At 40.5% G+C, this 15,112-nt stretch overlaps 1 protein-coding gene across 13 annotated transcripts in view; it reads left to right on the top strand.

Moving 5' to 3' along the window:
- Positions 1–15,112, top strand: part of ZNF532 (zinc finger protein 532) — a 110,747-nt gene that overhangs the window by 64,293 nt on the left and 31,342 nt on the right. For 12 of the 13 annotated variants that reach the window (XM_079109516.1, XM_079109508.1, XM_079109506.1 and 9 more), the window contains 3 exons: positions 2,072–2,248; positions 9,052–9,214; positions 13,417–13,698. The exons of the other annotated variant lie outside the window; for it this stretch is intronic. In XM_079109516.1, coding sequence (XP_078965642.1) covers positions 2,072–2,248; positions 9,052–9,214; positions 13,417–13,698 — 622 coding nt within the window. The remainder of the gene's footprint in view (positions 1–2,071; positions 2,249–9,051; positions 9,215–13,416; positions 13,699–15,112) is intronic. 13 annotated transcript variants of the gene reach the window in all.

Raw genomic sequence — 15,112 nt, forward strand, 5'->3', positions numbered from 1 at the left:
AGATGCTTTACAGTGTTGTCCTGTCTTAGAACTTTATTAAACATTCCCTGCTTTCTTTTCTCAACTTAAGGAGGGCTTTCTCTTGACCCCCATCATGCTTTTTGGACGAGTCATTGCCACTTCCTTCTGCCTCAAAAAATGCCACCTGTAGTTCAGACACTTTAACTTCTTTGTACTTTGTATAGATTGAATCTTCTAGTCACGGTGATTTCGTGGGATTGGCTTTTATTCTGCTCCTTTTTGTCCTTCCTTGGTATTTTGCACTTTGAATACCACCTTCCTGCATTTGATGGGAAGGTCTTTACTTGTGGTTCATGGCATGGTGTATCCTGGGTTGTCATTAGTAACCCACCTTCTTGTTTGACGTGGTTCCCCCTTTTCCTTGAGATCATAGACTTCTAGGGTGGGGAAGGGCTAACACTGCTCTCTTCCAATGCTTGTCATTTTACACATGAGTAACTGGCCCACAGAGCAACATTAACCTGTTCCAAGAACACAGTCAGTTAACCCAAAAGAATTTCAGTATGCTTGTGTGACTCCTCTTTTGCTTGAGATTACAGTTCTAGTAGATAGCATAGTGAAACTTTCCTTCTATTTTCCTGTTGTTATCTGAGTTTTTGGTGCCTGTGTTGCTGAACATTATGCCTTAAGATATTGAAAATGCTAATATGTTAATTGCAACTTAAAACTGCTTGCAAATTCAATATGGCATGATTTATTGAACACATATAATTCACAACATGCCACTTACGTGTGACTTCAGAAGCATCTTTCTACGATTTGGAAGGGAACTTCTAGAATAGAGATGTCTTAGGTTACTACAAGTCCCTAGACACTGATTCTGGGATGTTGGGCCCTATCTGAGCCTTCCTCCCCCAGGTGGCTCACGTACACATGTCCAGGAACACGTGTTCAGTTGCACTTGAGGTATATCTTTGGAGATTCCTATGGGTGTACAGCGAGACCACTCTTAACTGGTTTCCAGTTATGAACAAAGAAGACTCTGCCATCATATGGGAGGAGTCGTAAGTGTTGTTGAGAGTCCTTGTGTGAAAAAGATGAGGTAAGGGAGAAACGTTTCTTAATTTTACAGTTTGTTTCTGTGGGGTTAGATTGAGTTACTTGTCAAATTATTTAGAAATTCAAGAAGTAAAGCCAGGCATGGTGTGGCACGCCTGTAATCCCAGCTACTTTGGGAGGCTGAGGTGGGAGGATTGCAAGTTCAAAGGCTGCCTGGGCAATTTAGGGAGACACTGTCTCAAAATAAAAAGGGCTGGGGGATGTAGCTCTGGTAGAGTGCCCCTGGGTTCAATTCCCACTACCGCAAAAAAGAGAAAAAAAAGAGGAGGAAAAATAGAAAATGGGTGGGGGAAAAGAAATTGAGAAAAATGAGATTAGTTAGGAGGGAATTTTTTAAAGAGATGCTGATTTTTGAGAAGCTTATAATTAATGTAATTTTAAAAACATATGCAGGTATATTCATTTATTTTCAGGACACAAAAATTCTAGGTGGTTGACCTCCACCCTATCGGTTTCCATACAGTGACTGCGTAGTGTGTACCAGGAGACAGTGGGTTATGGCTTCTAGGCCAGTGCTCATTGTCCTCTGCCCTCTGCCAAGGGTGTTCAGTTAGATTGTGGAGGTGTCTTCTACCGGAAATGCCATTTGGATATTGGGAAGGGTGGGAGACCCTAGTCCCTGGTGCCAGAATTTAGCACAAGGAAGTCCTCCCCAAAGGCAGGAGTCATGGTGTCTTGCTGTGTTCTTTGGTCTTGATCTGGTTGTCATAATCTATTACTCTCACCATAGTCTGGAGTAGGGACATCATTTCTAGAAACTGTAAAGATGCCCAAAAAACTCACCTGAGTTTCATTTTTCTTTTTCATGATCTTCCCTTTTAATCATGTAGAAAAAGTTTAATCTGGTGAAAATAGAAAATAAGCAAAATACCCCCAAAAAGCCATTGGGAACTCAAAGGGGCTATAAAATATGTTCATTCTACCTAGTTCTTCAACAGCCAAGTCATGTGTTTAGTGGTGTGTGCTAACAACTGTGTTGTTTTTCTGACAGATGTGTACATTGCAATGTTGTGTACTCTGATGTGGCTGCACTGAAGTCTCACATTCAAGGCTCTCACTGTGAAGTCTTCTACAAGTGCCCTATCTGCCCAATGGCGTTTAAGTCTGCCCCGAGTACACATTCCCACTCCTATACCCAGCATCCTGGCATCAAGATAGGAGAACCAAAGTAAGTCACACTGACTTCTCATGTTTATTCCACTGCGGAATAGTCACTTAGAGGAGGTGGTTTTTCTGTCAGTTACGTTTAAGATCTGATTATTTATGCAGCAATGCTGATTTTGATGCTCTATAAATACAAATCATAGCTCACCCAAACCTTTCTATTTTTTCCAGGTAAAGTCCTTGTCCAAAAATGTCACTTATTATTCAGGTTCTTGTCAGGAATTTTTGCTGAACAAGTGAATATTTATTTTATTCTTTAGGTGATTTCAACTTATAGGAGGATAGTAAAACAACAACAACAGCCTGTCCACTTTAAATTTTTGTACAGCTTCTATACACTTTCCCCAGAAATGTTTATGAAAGTGAAATCAACTTAAGGCACTGGTTATAAATTTAATTCCAAAGCCAGCATAAGTCCTTAATAATTAGAATTAAAGTTTGTTTTTGCCTTCATCTTCCTCCTGATTTTACTGTTTGTTGCTTTGTGGAATAATAATGGGGTGGCCCTTCAGCAGGTGGGAAGGAGGGCACAGGGGCCGGTCTGGGCAGAATCCCACCTCCTGCTGCCTCATAGCCTCCGACTGTTGCTTACTTGTCTTGACTGCTGTTTTCTCTCCTCTAAAGTGGGGGTAATGCTTATGTCCCAGGGTTTGTGAGAGAAGACGAGATAACGTATCTAAAAATGTGTAGCTTAGGGCTGTACTTATAGCTCAGTGGTAGAGCTCTTGCCTAACATGTGTGGGGCACTGGGTTCTAAGCCTCAGCACCACGTAAAAATTTAAAAAACAAACAAACAAACCAAAGTGTAGCTCATGTGGCCCTGTGCGGCAGGCTCTAAGCATTTGCTCCTTCCCGTATTGCTTCTGCCCCTCGTGGACACGGCACTGGCTAATTGCTTCTGGCTGTGTTCATTTTATTCCTGGATTCATTTGTAGTGTAGAGTTTGATCATTACTTGAGGCTGGATTTGTTGTCCAAATCTGTTGGTGCATTTTCTTTTAAATATTTTTTTAGTTGTCCATGGACCTTTATTTATTTATTTATGTGACCCTGAGAATACAACCCTGTGCCTCACACATGCTCGGCAAATGCTCTACCACTAAGTCACAATCCCAGCCCCTGTTGGTGCATTTTTCCCCATAACTGCTTTATCAAGGAACTATTGGGGAGAAGATGCAGGTATGTGATATAATATCTATATTTTTCTTTCTCTTTCTCTCTCTATATATCTGGCTCTTACTATAATATTTAGTTTTGGGAAAAGTATTGAATACCTTAAAAGTAACTGTTTGCTAAAAAATTGTTAAAATCTAATTTTATACTAACAGGACTTTCACTCTGACTTTTTGTATATTGATTCTCAGAGTGAAATCAATTGCAGATTGGGGAATCCATGTGCACCTTGGTATATTGACTATGAAGACAGGGATCAGTGAATGTTAGTGTCTTCAGTGTTGATGAAAATAAAACTTCTGGGCACTAATGCAACCTTTTTCTCGCATGAATATAGTTGTTTGATTCTCTGTTCAAATAAATGAAACTTTATTGTCTGAAATCTAGCACAGGAGTTTTAACCTGAGAATATAGGGCAGCAGATGGTTAAAATAAGCTAAAACAGTATTTCTCATATTTTAGTACAGTAGTCACCGCACTCCCTGCCTCCTGCACCTACAGTTTTATTTTCTTTGGTCTTAGTTACCTGTGGTCAACCACGATCTGAAAATATTAAATGGAAATTCTAGAAAGACAATTTATAATGAATCTCCCACCTTCCTGCTCTGTCAGGACACAGATCCCTTTATTAAGTGTGTCCACGCTGTGTGTGCTGCTGACTTGTTTGTCACTAGTGACTAGCTTGGTTAGTGAATGGACTTTGATGGAAAGGTACCACAGTCAGGTGACCTTTGTGACCAGGTAACCTTTATTTTACTTAATAATGAACCTAAAGCTCAAGTATAGCGATACTGTCAATTCAGATGTCCCAAAGAGAAGCCTAAGGTGCTACCTTTAAATGAAGGGGTGAAAGTTTTTGACCTTAATAGGGAAAGAAAAAATATATGTATGTTGAGGTTGCTAAGATCTATTTGTGAAATTATGAAGGAAAACCAAATAAACAAATCAGTGCTAGTTTTGTGGTTGTCCATCAAATGTTAACAGCCGAAGTGCGTGATAAATGCTGTTAAGATGGAAAAGCAGTAAATATAGGGCTTGATACTATCTGAGGCTTCAGGCATCCACTGGGCATCTTGGAACATTGTCTCCTGGGGGTTAGGGGAGACTACTGCTTAGGAGAAAAATATTCCCCTATTTTCTTAAAATTTTTTACTCCCATGATACTTTAACAAGTCCAGGCCTAAAATTGGTTATAAACTATTACGGTTTAAACTATAAAACTAAAACAAATTTGCAGATGAAATGGCAAATAAAATTCACACACCAATAAGGTGTAAGTTAGTATTAGTTAGGTGTGTGGCTGACCCTGGGCTGCGTTGAGTCTGCTTATAGCTTGTCTATAGCAAAGAGTGCTGCTGGTTTAACTCTGAGGGGCTTGTGGCCCGTGTGACTGGAGCCTGAGGCAGTGCTTCCCTTGCCACCTGTCTCAGTTCCAACCTCTGTGAAACTTCTCATCCTGTAGCTGCTTGGCCTGCATTTGACCCAGAAGCTTTATTTTGGCATTAAGTTCAAAATGAATAAGTAGTCCCTATTCCAAAGGAACTTGAGCCTGAAATCTTCCAGCTGTGTTTTATTGACAGTGTTTTACAAATGATCTAAAATTACACATGATTTGCACTAATTTTTAATGATTAGTAATAAAATAATTCCCACTTTATTTAGTGAATACATGGATATTTGAAAATACACCATAGAGGCCTGCAACCCTAGCACCTCATTTTGAAAAGCACCATGCAAGATTTTGACTTCACCAAAATCGTAGTGTTCACTGAGTGCCAGGTACTGTTGGAAGCCCCTTGTTTCTTGCTTTTCAGTGTTTGGGCAGATATATTTCTCTGCTGTTTAAAAGGAACCTTTGGACACCCCTTACTCTTCTGGATAAGTCAAGATTCATTTTCAGCATCCACCTCTGTCTTTTATAGGGATAAAATTTTGTCTTCTAATTTATCCTTGACATCTGATTAGCTGCAGTTTCTTTTGCTGTGCCTTCCTTTTATTTGCTATTTCTAAATGTATGTCAGTGGAGAAATGAGAACTCCAAAAATTGAGAATTGTATAAGAGACAATTTTTTAACAAGTTCTTATGAACTAAGGCATGCAAGATTAGAATAAGGGCATGGTAGAGGACTGTGCAGGTCTCAGAAACAGCTGAATTTGAACCATGGCCCTGGGGTTTATTTATTTAACATGAATCGAATGATCTAATCTAAGTGTCAGTGTGCTGTCTGGGAACTGGCATGAGTAAAATCCACCTACCATGGGTGTGCGGATTGGGTGTATGATATGGAGGACAGTACTTCTCACCTAGTGGGATTCAGTCAGTGGTAATGTGGGGTGTATGACAGCAATTTCAAGGCTTAGAGTCCATTATGCATTTGTCTTTACACCTAGTTCAAGTGTAGCATTCCAGGGAGTTTTGGCTGGTATAAATTTGACCCAAATGAAAGCGTTTGGGTTTAGTTTCTGTTCTTTTCTTTTTCCCTCCCCACCTCCCTCTCTTCTATCCTCTTCTCTTCCTTTCCTCCCGCTGTCCTCTCCCTTCTGTGTTATGGTATAGTTAATCCTGCCACTTGCATGTCTTATATGGGGTTAGTTTTATGGTTAGCTTCCCAAGCCCTTCACAGCTCAGTAGCACCCTCCCCTGTCACCCCTCACACCGGGGTTCTCTATCCCCACGTGCTGTGCTTGTGCAGAGTTCCCTTAGCACTGAGTTGTTCCTCCCTGCCTGGAAAACCTCTCCCACCCTTGCCTGGCAGACTGCCTCCCTGGGCCTTCTCAGTTATTGTCGGAAAGTCGGCTCCATCTTTATGATCCACCCCTAAAATCCATGCCTCTCAGCTTTGTGGTACCTTTACTTATTTTTCTAAACCTTAGTAGCAGTTTGTAATAGTTTCTGTCCTGCAACACGTGGGGAGAATTTACTAGAACTTAGGCATCCCTTTCACCCACGTGCCCTGGTTGTTGTCATTTACAGTATTTGGTCCCTCCCATTGTTCTTATATCCTGCCCCCTGGCCACTAGCATATTTAGGAGCAGTGGGACATCATGACTTCGGTGCTTCTTTGTGTCTAGTTCCTCCCCTTGGAAAGGACACTCATGTCAGTCATCACCACATAGCCACTCTCAGGAAGTGGGTGTTGATTACAGTGTCTTCCAGTTCATAAATGGCCTCCAGTGTAATTTTCTTTTCATGTCCAAGATCCTAATCTGGGTACACCCTTTGGATTTGGTTGTCCTGTCTCTTCCCCATCCTCACATCTGGAATAGTTGCTCAGACACCCCTTCTCCAAAAGAGGACACAGGCCTGTCGTCCTGGGATGACCCGCCCAGTCCATCGCTGTTTTCTTGCAGCTGGTCTCAGGACATGCACTCTTGTAGAGCCTCAGAAGAGATGCTGTGCTCGCCTGCGCCAATCACGTGGGCCTCAGGCCTTGTTCCCCTGTCCTGCCCCTTAGTGTGATGTCTGCCTTCCTCATCTCCTGGTTCCTCCACTGACACATCACCACATCCCTCTCTCTGCTTAGTAGTATTTTGTGGGAGGTATTCCAGTAACATCCCTACTTGATCCCAAGGTTCCTCAGAAATATGCTAATAAGTAAATTATCTCATTTATACTTTCCCTGTTAGTAAGTATAAAACAACACGTAAAACAAACAAACCCTCCCCAAAGGAGTGTGGCGTGAGGAACACAAGAGCCTGCCATTTCTCATGGAAGTTATTTCTGAAAGTGTGAGAATAGAATCCTCAGAAAATTCTCAGTCCAGCTGGTAAATCTTAGTTCTTTTCTTGAAGCTGTTCTTCTTTTAATGGTTATATCCTAATTACAGGGGGAAAAAGGAAATTTGGACAAGCAAAGCAGAACAGTAAAAAGAATGCATATGCTATCACCCAACAAAGATGACAACAATTATATGCCTTCTATTTTCTACACCTTTAAAAAATGTGATCATGTAATACTGTCTTGTTATCTAGTGTTTTTTTTTTTTCACTTTTCATGAAAATTTTCATTTCATTGGTATATGTTTATGACATCTTTTTAAAAAAATTTTATTTTTTATTCTTTTTAGTTATACATGACAGTAGTATGTATTTTGACATACTGTAACATCTTTTTAAAAAGATCTCCATGTATTTAAGCGTTTATCTGATTGAACATTGGGACTGTCACAACCCCAAGTGATTCCATCAGTAAAGAGATAATTCTTGTCACACCTGTGACAGTCACATCATAGGGACCAGCCTTGGGCTGTGCTGTAAGGTCTTGTAAATCCTCTGGTTTCTTCTGGTCTTCATCCCCACCCCCAGTCAGAGGTGGAAAGGAACACATCAAGACCTTGGAAAACATATGCCACTCTAATTAAATTTCTAAATCTTGTGTGGACAGAAGAAAAAAAAAAAAGTTGAATCTGTGATTTTCTTGGTAGGACACTGCACAGTGAAGTTTGAAGCTACCTGAGAAGCACCAGGTTAAGAAAGACTCTGAGAGGAAAGATGAGTGACCTCAAAGGGATTCCTTCCTCTAGCTTTGCAGCAGACTTGGCCTTGTCCCTGCTGGCCTCACGTTCAGCTGGCTTTCCTGACATTTTCCTAAGATGCTCTCTAGATTTTTTTTGTACTTCTTCTCACATTCATTAAAGGACAAGCAGATTCCTGTAGGGTCTACCCTGAGAGCCAGGAAGACCCACAGCAGTCACTGAGAAGGGGTGATCTACTTTGGTCTGAGTTTTTCACAAGTTACCAGTCAGTTGAGGCAGAGGATGGTAGTAGTCTCTCTTGCCCAAGCTCGAGTAGAGGATGTGGACAGGTAAAAAGGATTCTGTTCAGAAGATTCAGGCCTGCTGAATTGACTTAAGGAAGTTGCTCAGTATAATGTGATAGATATGGAAATAGTTTGTAGTGGCCAAGGGAGTACCTAACGCCATTTAAAGCATAAGAAACACCGAACCTTCTTATGGTATGGGTTTTCTTTTTAAAAATTTTCTCTTCTTTCTTTCTTTATTTGAAGAAGCCAAGTCCTCAAACATGCTAGACAAGTGCTCTACTACAGAGCTACATTCCCAGCCCTGGGTTTTCTTTTTTGCCTTTTTGTCTTAGTATATAGTTGTTTAGTGGCATAGGGCTTCCTGTATCAAGAACTGGTATAGAAATGTTGACATTTAAGTGTAAAATTACTGCTGACTTAAAAACTTGTAACACGTAATAACTGGTTCTTGCATTAGAGTTAAGTGGGCTGCTTAACTATTAATCAAACTTTTCCAAGACAGGAGCTGTATTGCTTTGTCTGATCCTAAAATGTACCTAAAAAGAAAAATGGGGGGGGGGGGGGGGGGAGGATAGAAAAAGAATGCTTTTTTTTTTTTTTTTTTGCATGTCAGCTGTAGATTTGTGAGTAGTAAAATAACCACTAATTTAGACTTAGAAATGTAGCTATATACATCTTTACTCAAAATGTTAAGATCTGTGATTGAGTGATGCCAGTTGTCTTGAAAAGTTTGTTTCAAAGCTAAAATGTTCTTTTAATTGTGTTTGTGTGTGTGCTTCTGCCTCTTGAGTTCTTCAGATGTCAAGTAGTAGCTCCTTTGACTTGAGCGATAAGGTTGACTGACGTTATTTCGCTGCGCTTCTTCTATTTTAGAATAATCTATAAGTGTTCCATGTGCGACACTGTGTTCACCCTGCAAACCTTGCTGTACCGCCACTTTGACCAGCACATTGAAAACCAGAAGGTGTCTGTTTTCAAGTGTCCAGACTGTTCTCTTTTATATGCACAGAAGCAACTTATGATGGATCATATCAAGGTGTGTGAGCATCTCTCCTCTCCTCTAAGTGAATTGCAGATATGTGCTTCGGTCATCAGCCCCAGCTGAGCTGCAGATTGCTGTAAAGCATGCCTCGCTGTCCAGGGAAGGGATGGATGCTGGCCATTGTCATGAGAAACCTCCATGCTGTCATGTGTGTCCACTTCACTGTGGGATGCTATTCAGGAGTTCTGATCTGCCTGCCATAAAGATTAATGGGAAGGAGCAAATGTGCCCTGTTTTAAAAAGAATAATAAAGTATTAGGTTCCCTCTTTGTATCTCTAAAATGATGACTGTGAAGTTTACTGTTTTGAGAACTCTGTGTTGTATGATACTTAGAAATAGGGGCTCTGATGAATTATGTCAGTTCCTTCAAATATTGGTGTATTTAGATAAATGAAAGTTTTCCCCTTGAAATTATTTAAGCACTTAAGTCTTTAAGCATTTAAGAAGTTTGCTTCCTATTTGACGTTCTTGATTCTTTTTGTTCCCTACCGATAAAAAATTGCTTGTGAATTGACTGTTAAGTGTTCAGGATAGAGCAGGTATTTGGCGCCTATTAGGTGTTCAGCTAATGAAATAAATAAATATCCTGTTGGATTATCTGCTCTTTGATCCCCAAAAGGGCACCAAGATCTGTTTTCGGCCTTCTAAGTTGCTGAGGCTGTGCTTCTTCCTAGCGGCTCGGCCGCCTCTGTGGTGGGTGGCACTTCACTCCTGTGCATGTAGGAGGCGCTTCCCAGTGGCACGACCCAATATAAGCTCAGTATCTTTTCTTTTAGTTGTTTTCTAAATAACTAAATACCAAAAACAAAAGGCAGTTAGAGAGTAAATGAAGTCTTTATTCTAGCCTTGTATCAGTTCAGTGAATGGACTGCCAATCCTTGAAGATCCCTGTCTTGAATGTGCTTGAGTTAATACAGAGTAAATTCCTACCAAAAATCCACTTGCTGTCTTGGAGATTCTGCTCTTGTACGCAAGTGAAGGTAGTTGTGGCGCATTTCACTGGTGTGAGTAAAATGCATGAGAGGTATGTGGGAGTACCATAAAATCCTCTTAAGGTATTTTAGCTAAAATTTAAAAAAAATGTTTTGATAGTTAATACTAACAAAGACAGGAAAATAAAAACTGCTAATAAAAACGTGGGGTCATTGGAATTAGACCAAAATATTATAACAAACCGTGTATGGGACCAATCAAAGAAAGAGAAAGAAAGAAAGAAAGAGAGAGAGAGAGAGAGAGAGAGAGAGAGAGAGAGAGAGAGAGAGAGAGAGAGAGAGGTTGCCTCCCAGGGGACTTCCAAGAGATCAGCTTTCTGGAACTCATCTTTGTATCTATAGGTGGGGCTGTGGTCTTCAGTGGTTAGGGTCTCCCTTGTATCATTAGCAGGTTTAGAGGCGAATGAGGTTCCAGGGAGTAGAGGCTGAGTGTGTGGCCACAAGGACAGGATTTATTTTATTTAATTTTTAAAATCTAAACCTTCACAAGCCTGCATGATACAAAACTCGTGGGGATGTTCGCTGATGTTCTCAAGTATATTCTGTGCATCTTAAAATGTTCTGCATACATGTTTGGGGTAGTAAGATGAAGTTGTAGGGGTGCCCTGCTTTTTATTTTGAAGATGATGTATCTAGGTTTTGCTGTGTCATCACCATGCCTGGTGCCTGTGAGGAAGGAGTGAAGACGTGGCTGGGAATGTTCCACACACACTCACTTTCTTTGCCCAACTTAGCCCAGTTCATTTCCTCTCCCCCTCCCTCCCTTCCTCCCTCCCTCCCTTCATTCCTGCCTTCCTCTTTTCCTACTTTGATTGACTCCAGGGACACTCTGCCACAGAGCTACATCATCCCCAACCCCTTTTATTTTTTATTTTGAAACAGGGTCTTGATAAGTTGCCCAGGCTGGCCTCGAACTTGTCATCCTCCTACCTTAGTGTCCCAAGTAGCTGGGACTACATACGTGTGCCACTGTGCTCCGCATATCATTTCTTTGTTCAAGCAAATACAGACTGGGGTCCCCTGTACTTCGTGTTCCTGTACTTAATGTTTACATTCACATTTGAAGTAAGCCTGTAAGTTAGCAGTCATTCTAGTTTTTTTTGTTGTTGTTGTTATAATAGCAAAGAAAAAAATCAATTCTAAAGGAATTAAGTTGTATTTTTATTTCTTTTTTTTTGTGGTCCTGTGAAGCAAACCCAGGACCTTTCAATTGCTAGGCAAATGCTCTACCACTGAACAATACCCCCAACCCAAGGTGAATTTCCTTTTTTAAATTAAATTAAATTTTATTTTATTTTTTTATTTTTATTTTTACCGATTGCATTTTGATTCATTGTACACAAATGGGGTACAGCTTTTCCTTTCTATGATTGTACACAATGTAGATTCACACCATTCTTGTAATCATACATATACACAGGGTAATACTGTCTCAGTCTACTATCTTTCCTTCCCCCACCCCTCCCACCCCATTTTCCTCTGGAGGTGAATTTCTTTTATTAAAAAAAAAAAAAAAAGACCTTTGGACTGGGTGTGGTGGTGCATTTCTGTAATCCCAGTTACTAGGCAGGCTGAGGCAAGAAGAGTGCAAATCCAAGGCCAGTCTCAGCAACTTAGTGAGACTGTCTCAAAAAGGTCTGGGGTGTAGTTCAGTGGCAGAGCACTCTTGGGTTCAAACTCTAGTATTGTCAAACAAAAACAAAAAAAGAGAGACATTTTCATTCTGATCTTGTTTTAATACTTTACCCTCTTTTCAGCTTTTCAGTTAGTAAAAATGTATTTGCCTAGGCACTCATGATAAGGTTTTTTTTTTTTTTTTTTAAGAAGGTTTTGGGTTTTGTTTTTTTGGGTTTAAAATGCTTAAAAAAGGTAAAAATTTAGCATCTGTTTTGAAAACAGCCATTCAGACACGGTAACCTTCTGCTCCAGTGGTGGGAAGCAGCAGGGGTGTAGTTTGTGGCTGTCTGGAAACCTTGTCTGCCAGAGGAGACAGACCTTCCCCTCTGACCTTAGGCCATTTCAGCGGTTGGGGAGTAAACCTTATAACCTCTGCTGATGAGGAAATCGTACAACCCCTTTTCCTCATGGGAAAGAACGGTGCTAAAGAAGGGAAGCTCCTTGGTGCTGTGTAGGGAAGACCTTCCCTTGAGAGTCAGCTGGAGCAGGCAGAGGAATGGCATCTTCCATGTGCACTCACTGGGGAGCATGGAGCATCTCCATGCTGTCCGTCTCTGTGATCAGGAGACCTTGGTGTGTTCTGGTAGGTTCAGGAGTGGGGAGGTGCCTACTGGAGGCCCTCCTGGAGAGATTGTATCCGAGATACAGATTTGTTGCCTTTTCTCTCTAGACTCCTTGACTTAAGATCACAGACGTGAAAACTGAAGTGAGCTGGTCTATAGATCCAGTTGCACTAATTTTACCTAACCCACATTTGAAATCCTATGAGTTTAAGATGGCTGTTTTGACTGTTTTGTTAATAAACAGCTACATGATTTCAAAAGGCTTTTTAAGTACAGCTGTGTGCAATTTGCAGATCTGAGTGCTATTAGTATTGATCTTGGAGTGTAAGTGAAGGCAGTTAGCAAAATCACAGAACAAGCCTGGGAGGGTTTGGAAATGTCGAGATCGAGGTAGGGAGGTGAAAATTACCCAGAGAACCCAGCAAAATCCAGCTGGATACAAGTATCCCAAGAATGTGAAAAGTGGGAAAGAGGAGAAAGTTTCTTATTAACTTTGGGTCTCAGGTGTAGGTTCAGACTGAGCTGAGCCTCTTGGATATGTATTGGTGTGTTAGCCTGTTTGAATATTTCTGCCGAAAGGGAAGTAAAATGCTCTCTAGAAATAGTCTGTGGTAAGGAGAACTCACTCTGGAACATGAGGGAGGACAGAGTACCAGGATTAATTTGATTCAGTTCAGAGGTCTGTCTTTAAAGAGTTTTAAAATGGCACAGATACGTAAACTTTTAAAAATTACTTGAAAGTAGAAATGCATAACTTACAGCAATCATAAAAGGTAAAGCTCCTTTATAAACACTTTAAAAAATGTGTTCTTTTAGCTTAGGTTTGCTTCTTTATATATTAGGAAGTATTTCTGAGTGAATATAAAATCTCACTGAAGTGTCTGTAAAGCATTGGCAACAGTCTACACGTTTTCCTCCAGTAGCATGATTTGTGATGGTATTTCTTTTCTTTTTATAATGCAGTCTATGCATGGAACATTGAAAAGTATTGAAGGGCCTCCAAACTTGGGCATAAACTTGCCTTTGAGCATTAAGCCTGCAACTCAAAATTCAGCAAACCAGAACAAAGAGGACACCAAGTCCATGAATGGGAAAGAGAAATCGGAAAAGAAATCTCCATCTCCTGTGAAAAAGTCAATGGAAAGCAAGAAAGTGGCCAGTCCTGGGTGGACGTGCTGGGAGTGTGACCGCCTGTTCACGCAGAGGGATGTGTACATCTCCCACGTGAGGAAGGAACACGGGAAGGTCAGTGAGAGGGAAGAGCGCAAGGAGGAGCATGAGCTGGTGACCTTCCAAGACTCAGTTCTTGGCTTGGCTCTGTCAGTAATTCATAGCGTGACCTTGAAAATCACTCCATGTCTCTGTGCCTCGATTCTTTTTTCTGTAAAATGGACATTTTCAAATCCTCCCAGGCTCGTTCTGTGATTTTGCTAACTGCCTTCACTTACACCCCAAGACGAGGAGTAAGTTGTCCACCACATCGTGTTTACAGCTGAGGAAGCTGAACCAGGTAAACCAGAGTCACAGGCATCTGGATTACCTCTCAGCTCTGTGACCGACCAGGGAGAGGAGGAAGGCAGGCAGTGGACATGCTGAGATCGGCTGGTGGCATGCGTGTGACTTGACCTGGTTCTTCCTTTGTAGTGGGAAGAGAAACCCTCATCCCTAACTTCTAGGAGAAGTTCTGCAACTCACAATCCTGAGAAATCGGAGTCGCAATACTCACATTCTTTCTCTTTTTAAAATAAGTATATATCGCCAACTGATAAGGAATTTTTAAAACACCCCTTATTAGACTTAATGAAAATCAGCAGAGTTATCTTCAGTGTCATCTATTACTGTACTTAAATACAATATTAGACCGTGCTCACATTTTCCGATTGTCTGGTCAGGATCCAGAAAATCTGCATATTGCATTTGGCTGTTGTATAATTTAAATCTCTTTATAAGCAGTCTTTCTTCTGCTTTATTTTTATTTTTAATGTGCATTGACTTGTTGGAAAAATCGGATTATTTGTTCCTTAGATTATTCCTCACATTACTGGATTTGGGTAACTGCTTTTTTACACTGGTTAACTTCTGCTTTATCCCATAATTCTGAGAATTTTGATTATATCCAGGTTGAAGAATTTAGGTAAGAATATGTTATAGGTACTGTATTCTTTTTGTATCATGTCATGAGGAACATAATACCATCCTACCCCATCTTTAGTGACACTAAAATTGGCTAGTGGATTCAGATACATAATATTTTTAAAGAAAGTTTCTTTAATGTAAGCCAGTAGAACAGAAGAACTATGTCAAGAGTACATGGGAGTTGATTTGTAATAGTTCCTTAAAGTTTGTTGTATTACATGTTAATTACATCTCATTTATTTATATTTATTTGAGTTGCTCAGGAAGTTAACTAACATGTTACCCTGTTAACCATTCAAGTGGGATAAACATGCCACCAAACATCAATCACAGTGATCAAAAATCTCAAAGAAGTGTTTTTGTCGTATGTGGTCTAACTACAGTAGCTCTTCATATTTAAAGTATTACTTGTAGCATTTATTTGACTTTAGTGGCACATCACTTATTAACTGTCTTGATTTTGGCTTCCCTAATAGGATCTTACACACTCATTATAAATGCTGGGTGGAGCCATTCCTGTCCG

The sequence above is a fragment of the Sciurus vulgaris genome (assembly GCF_902686455.1).
Source record: "Sciurus vulgaris genome assembly, chromosome: 13".
Classification (NCBI taxonomy): domain Eukaryota; kingdom Metazoa; phylum Chordata; class Mammalia; order Rodentia; family Sciuridae; genus Sciurus; species Sciurus vulgaris.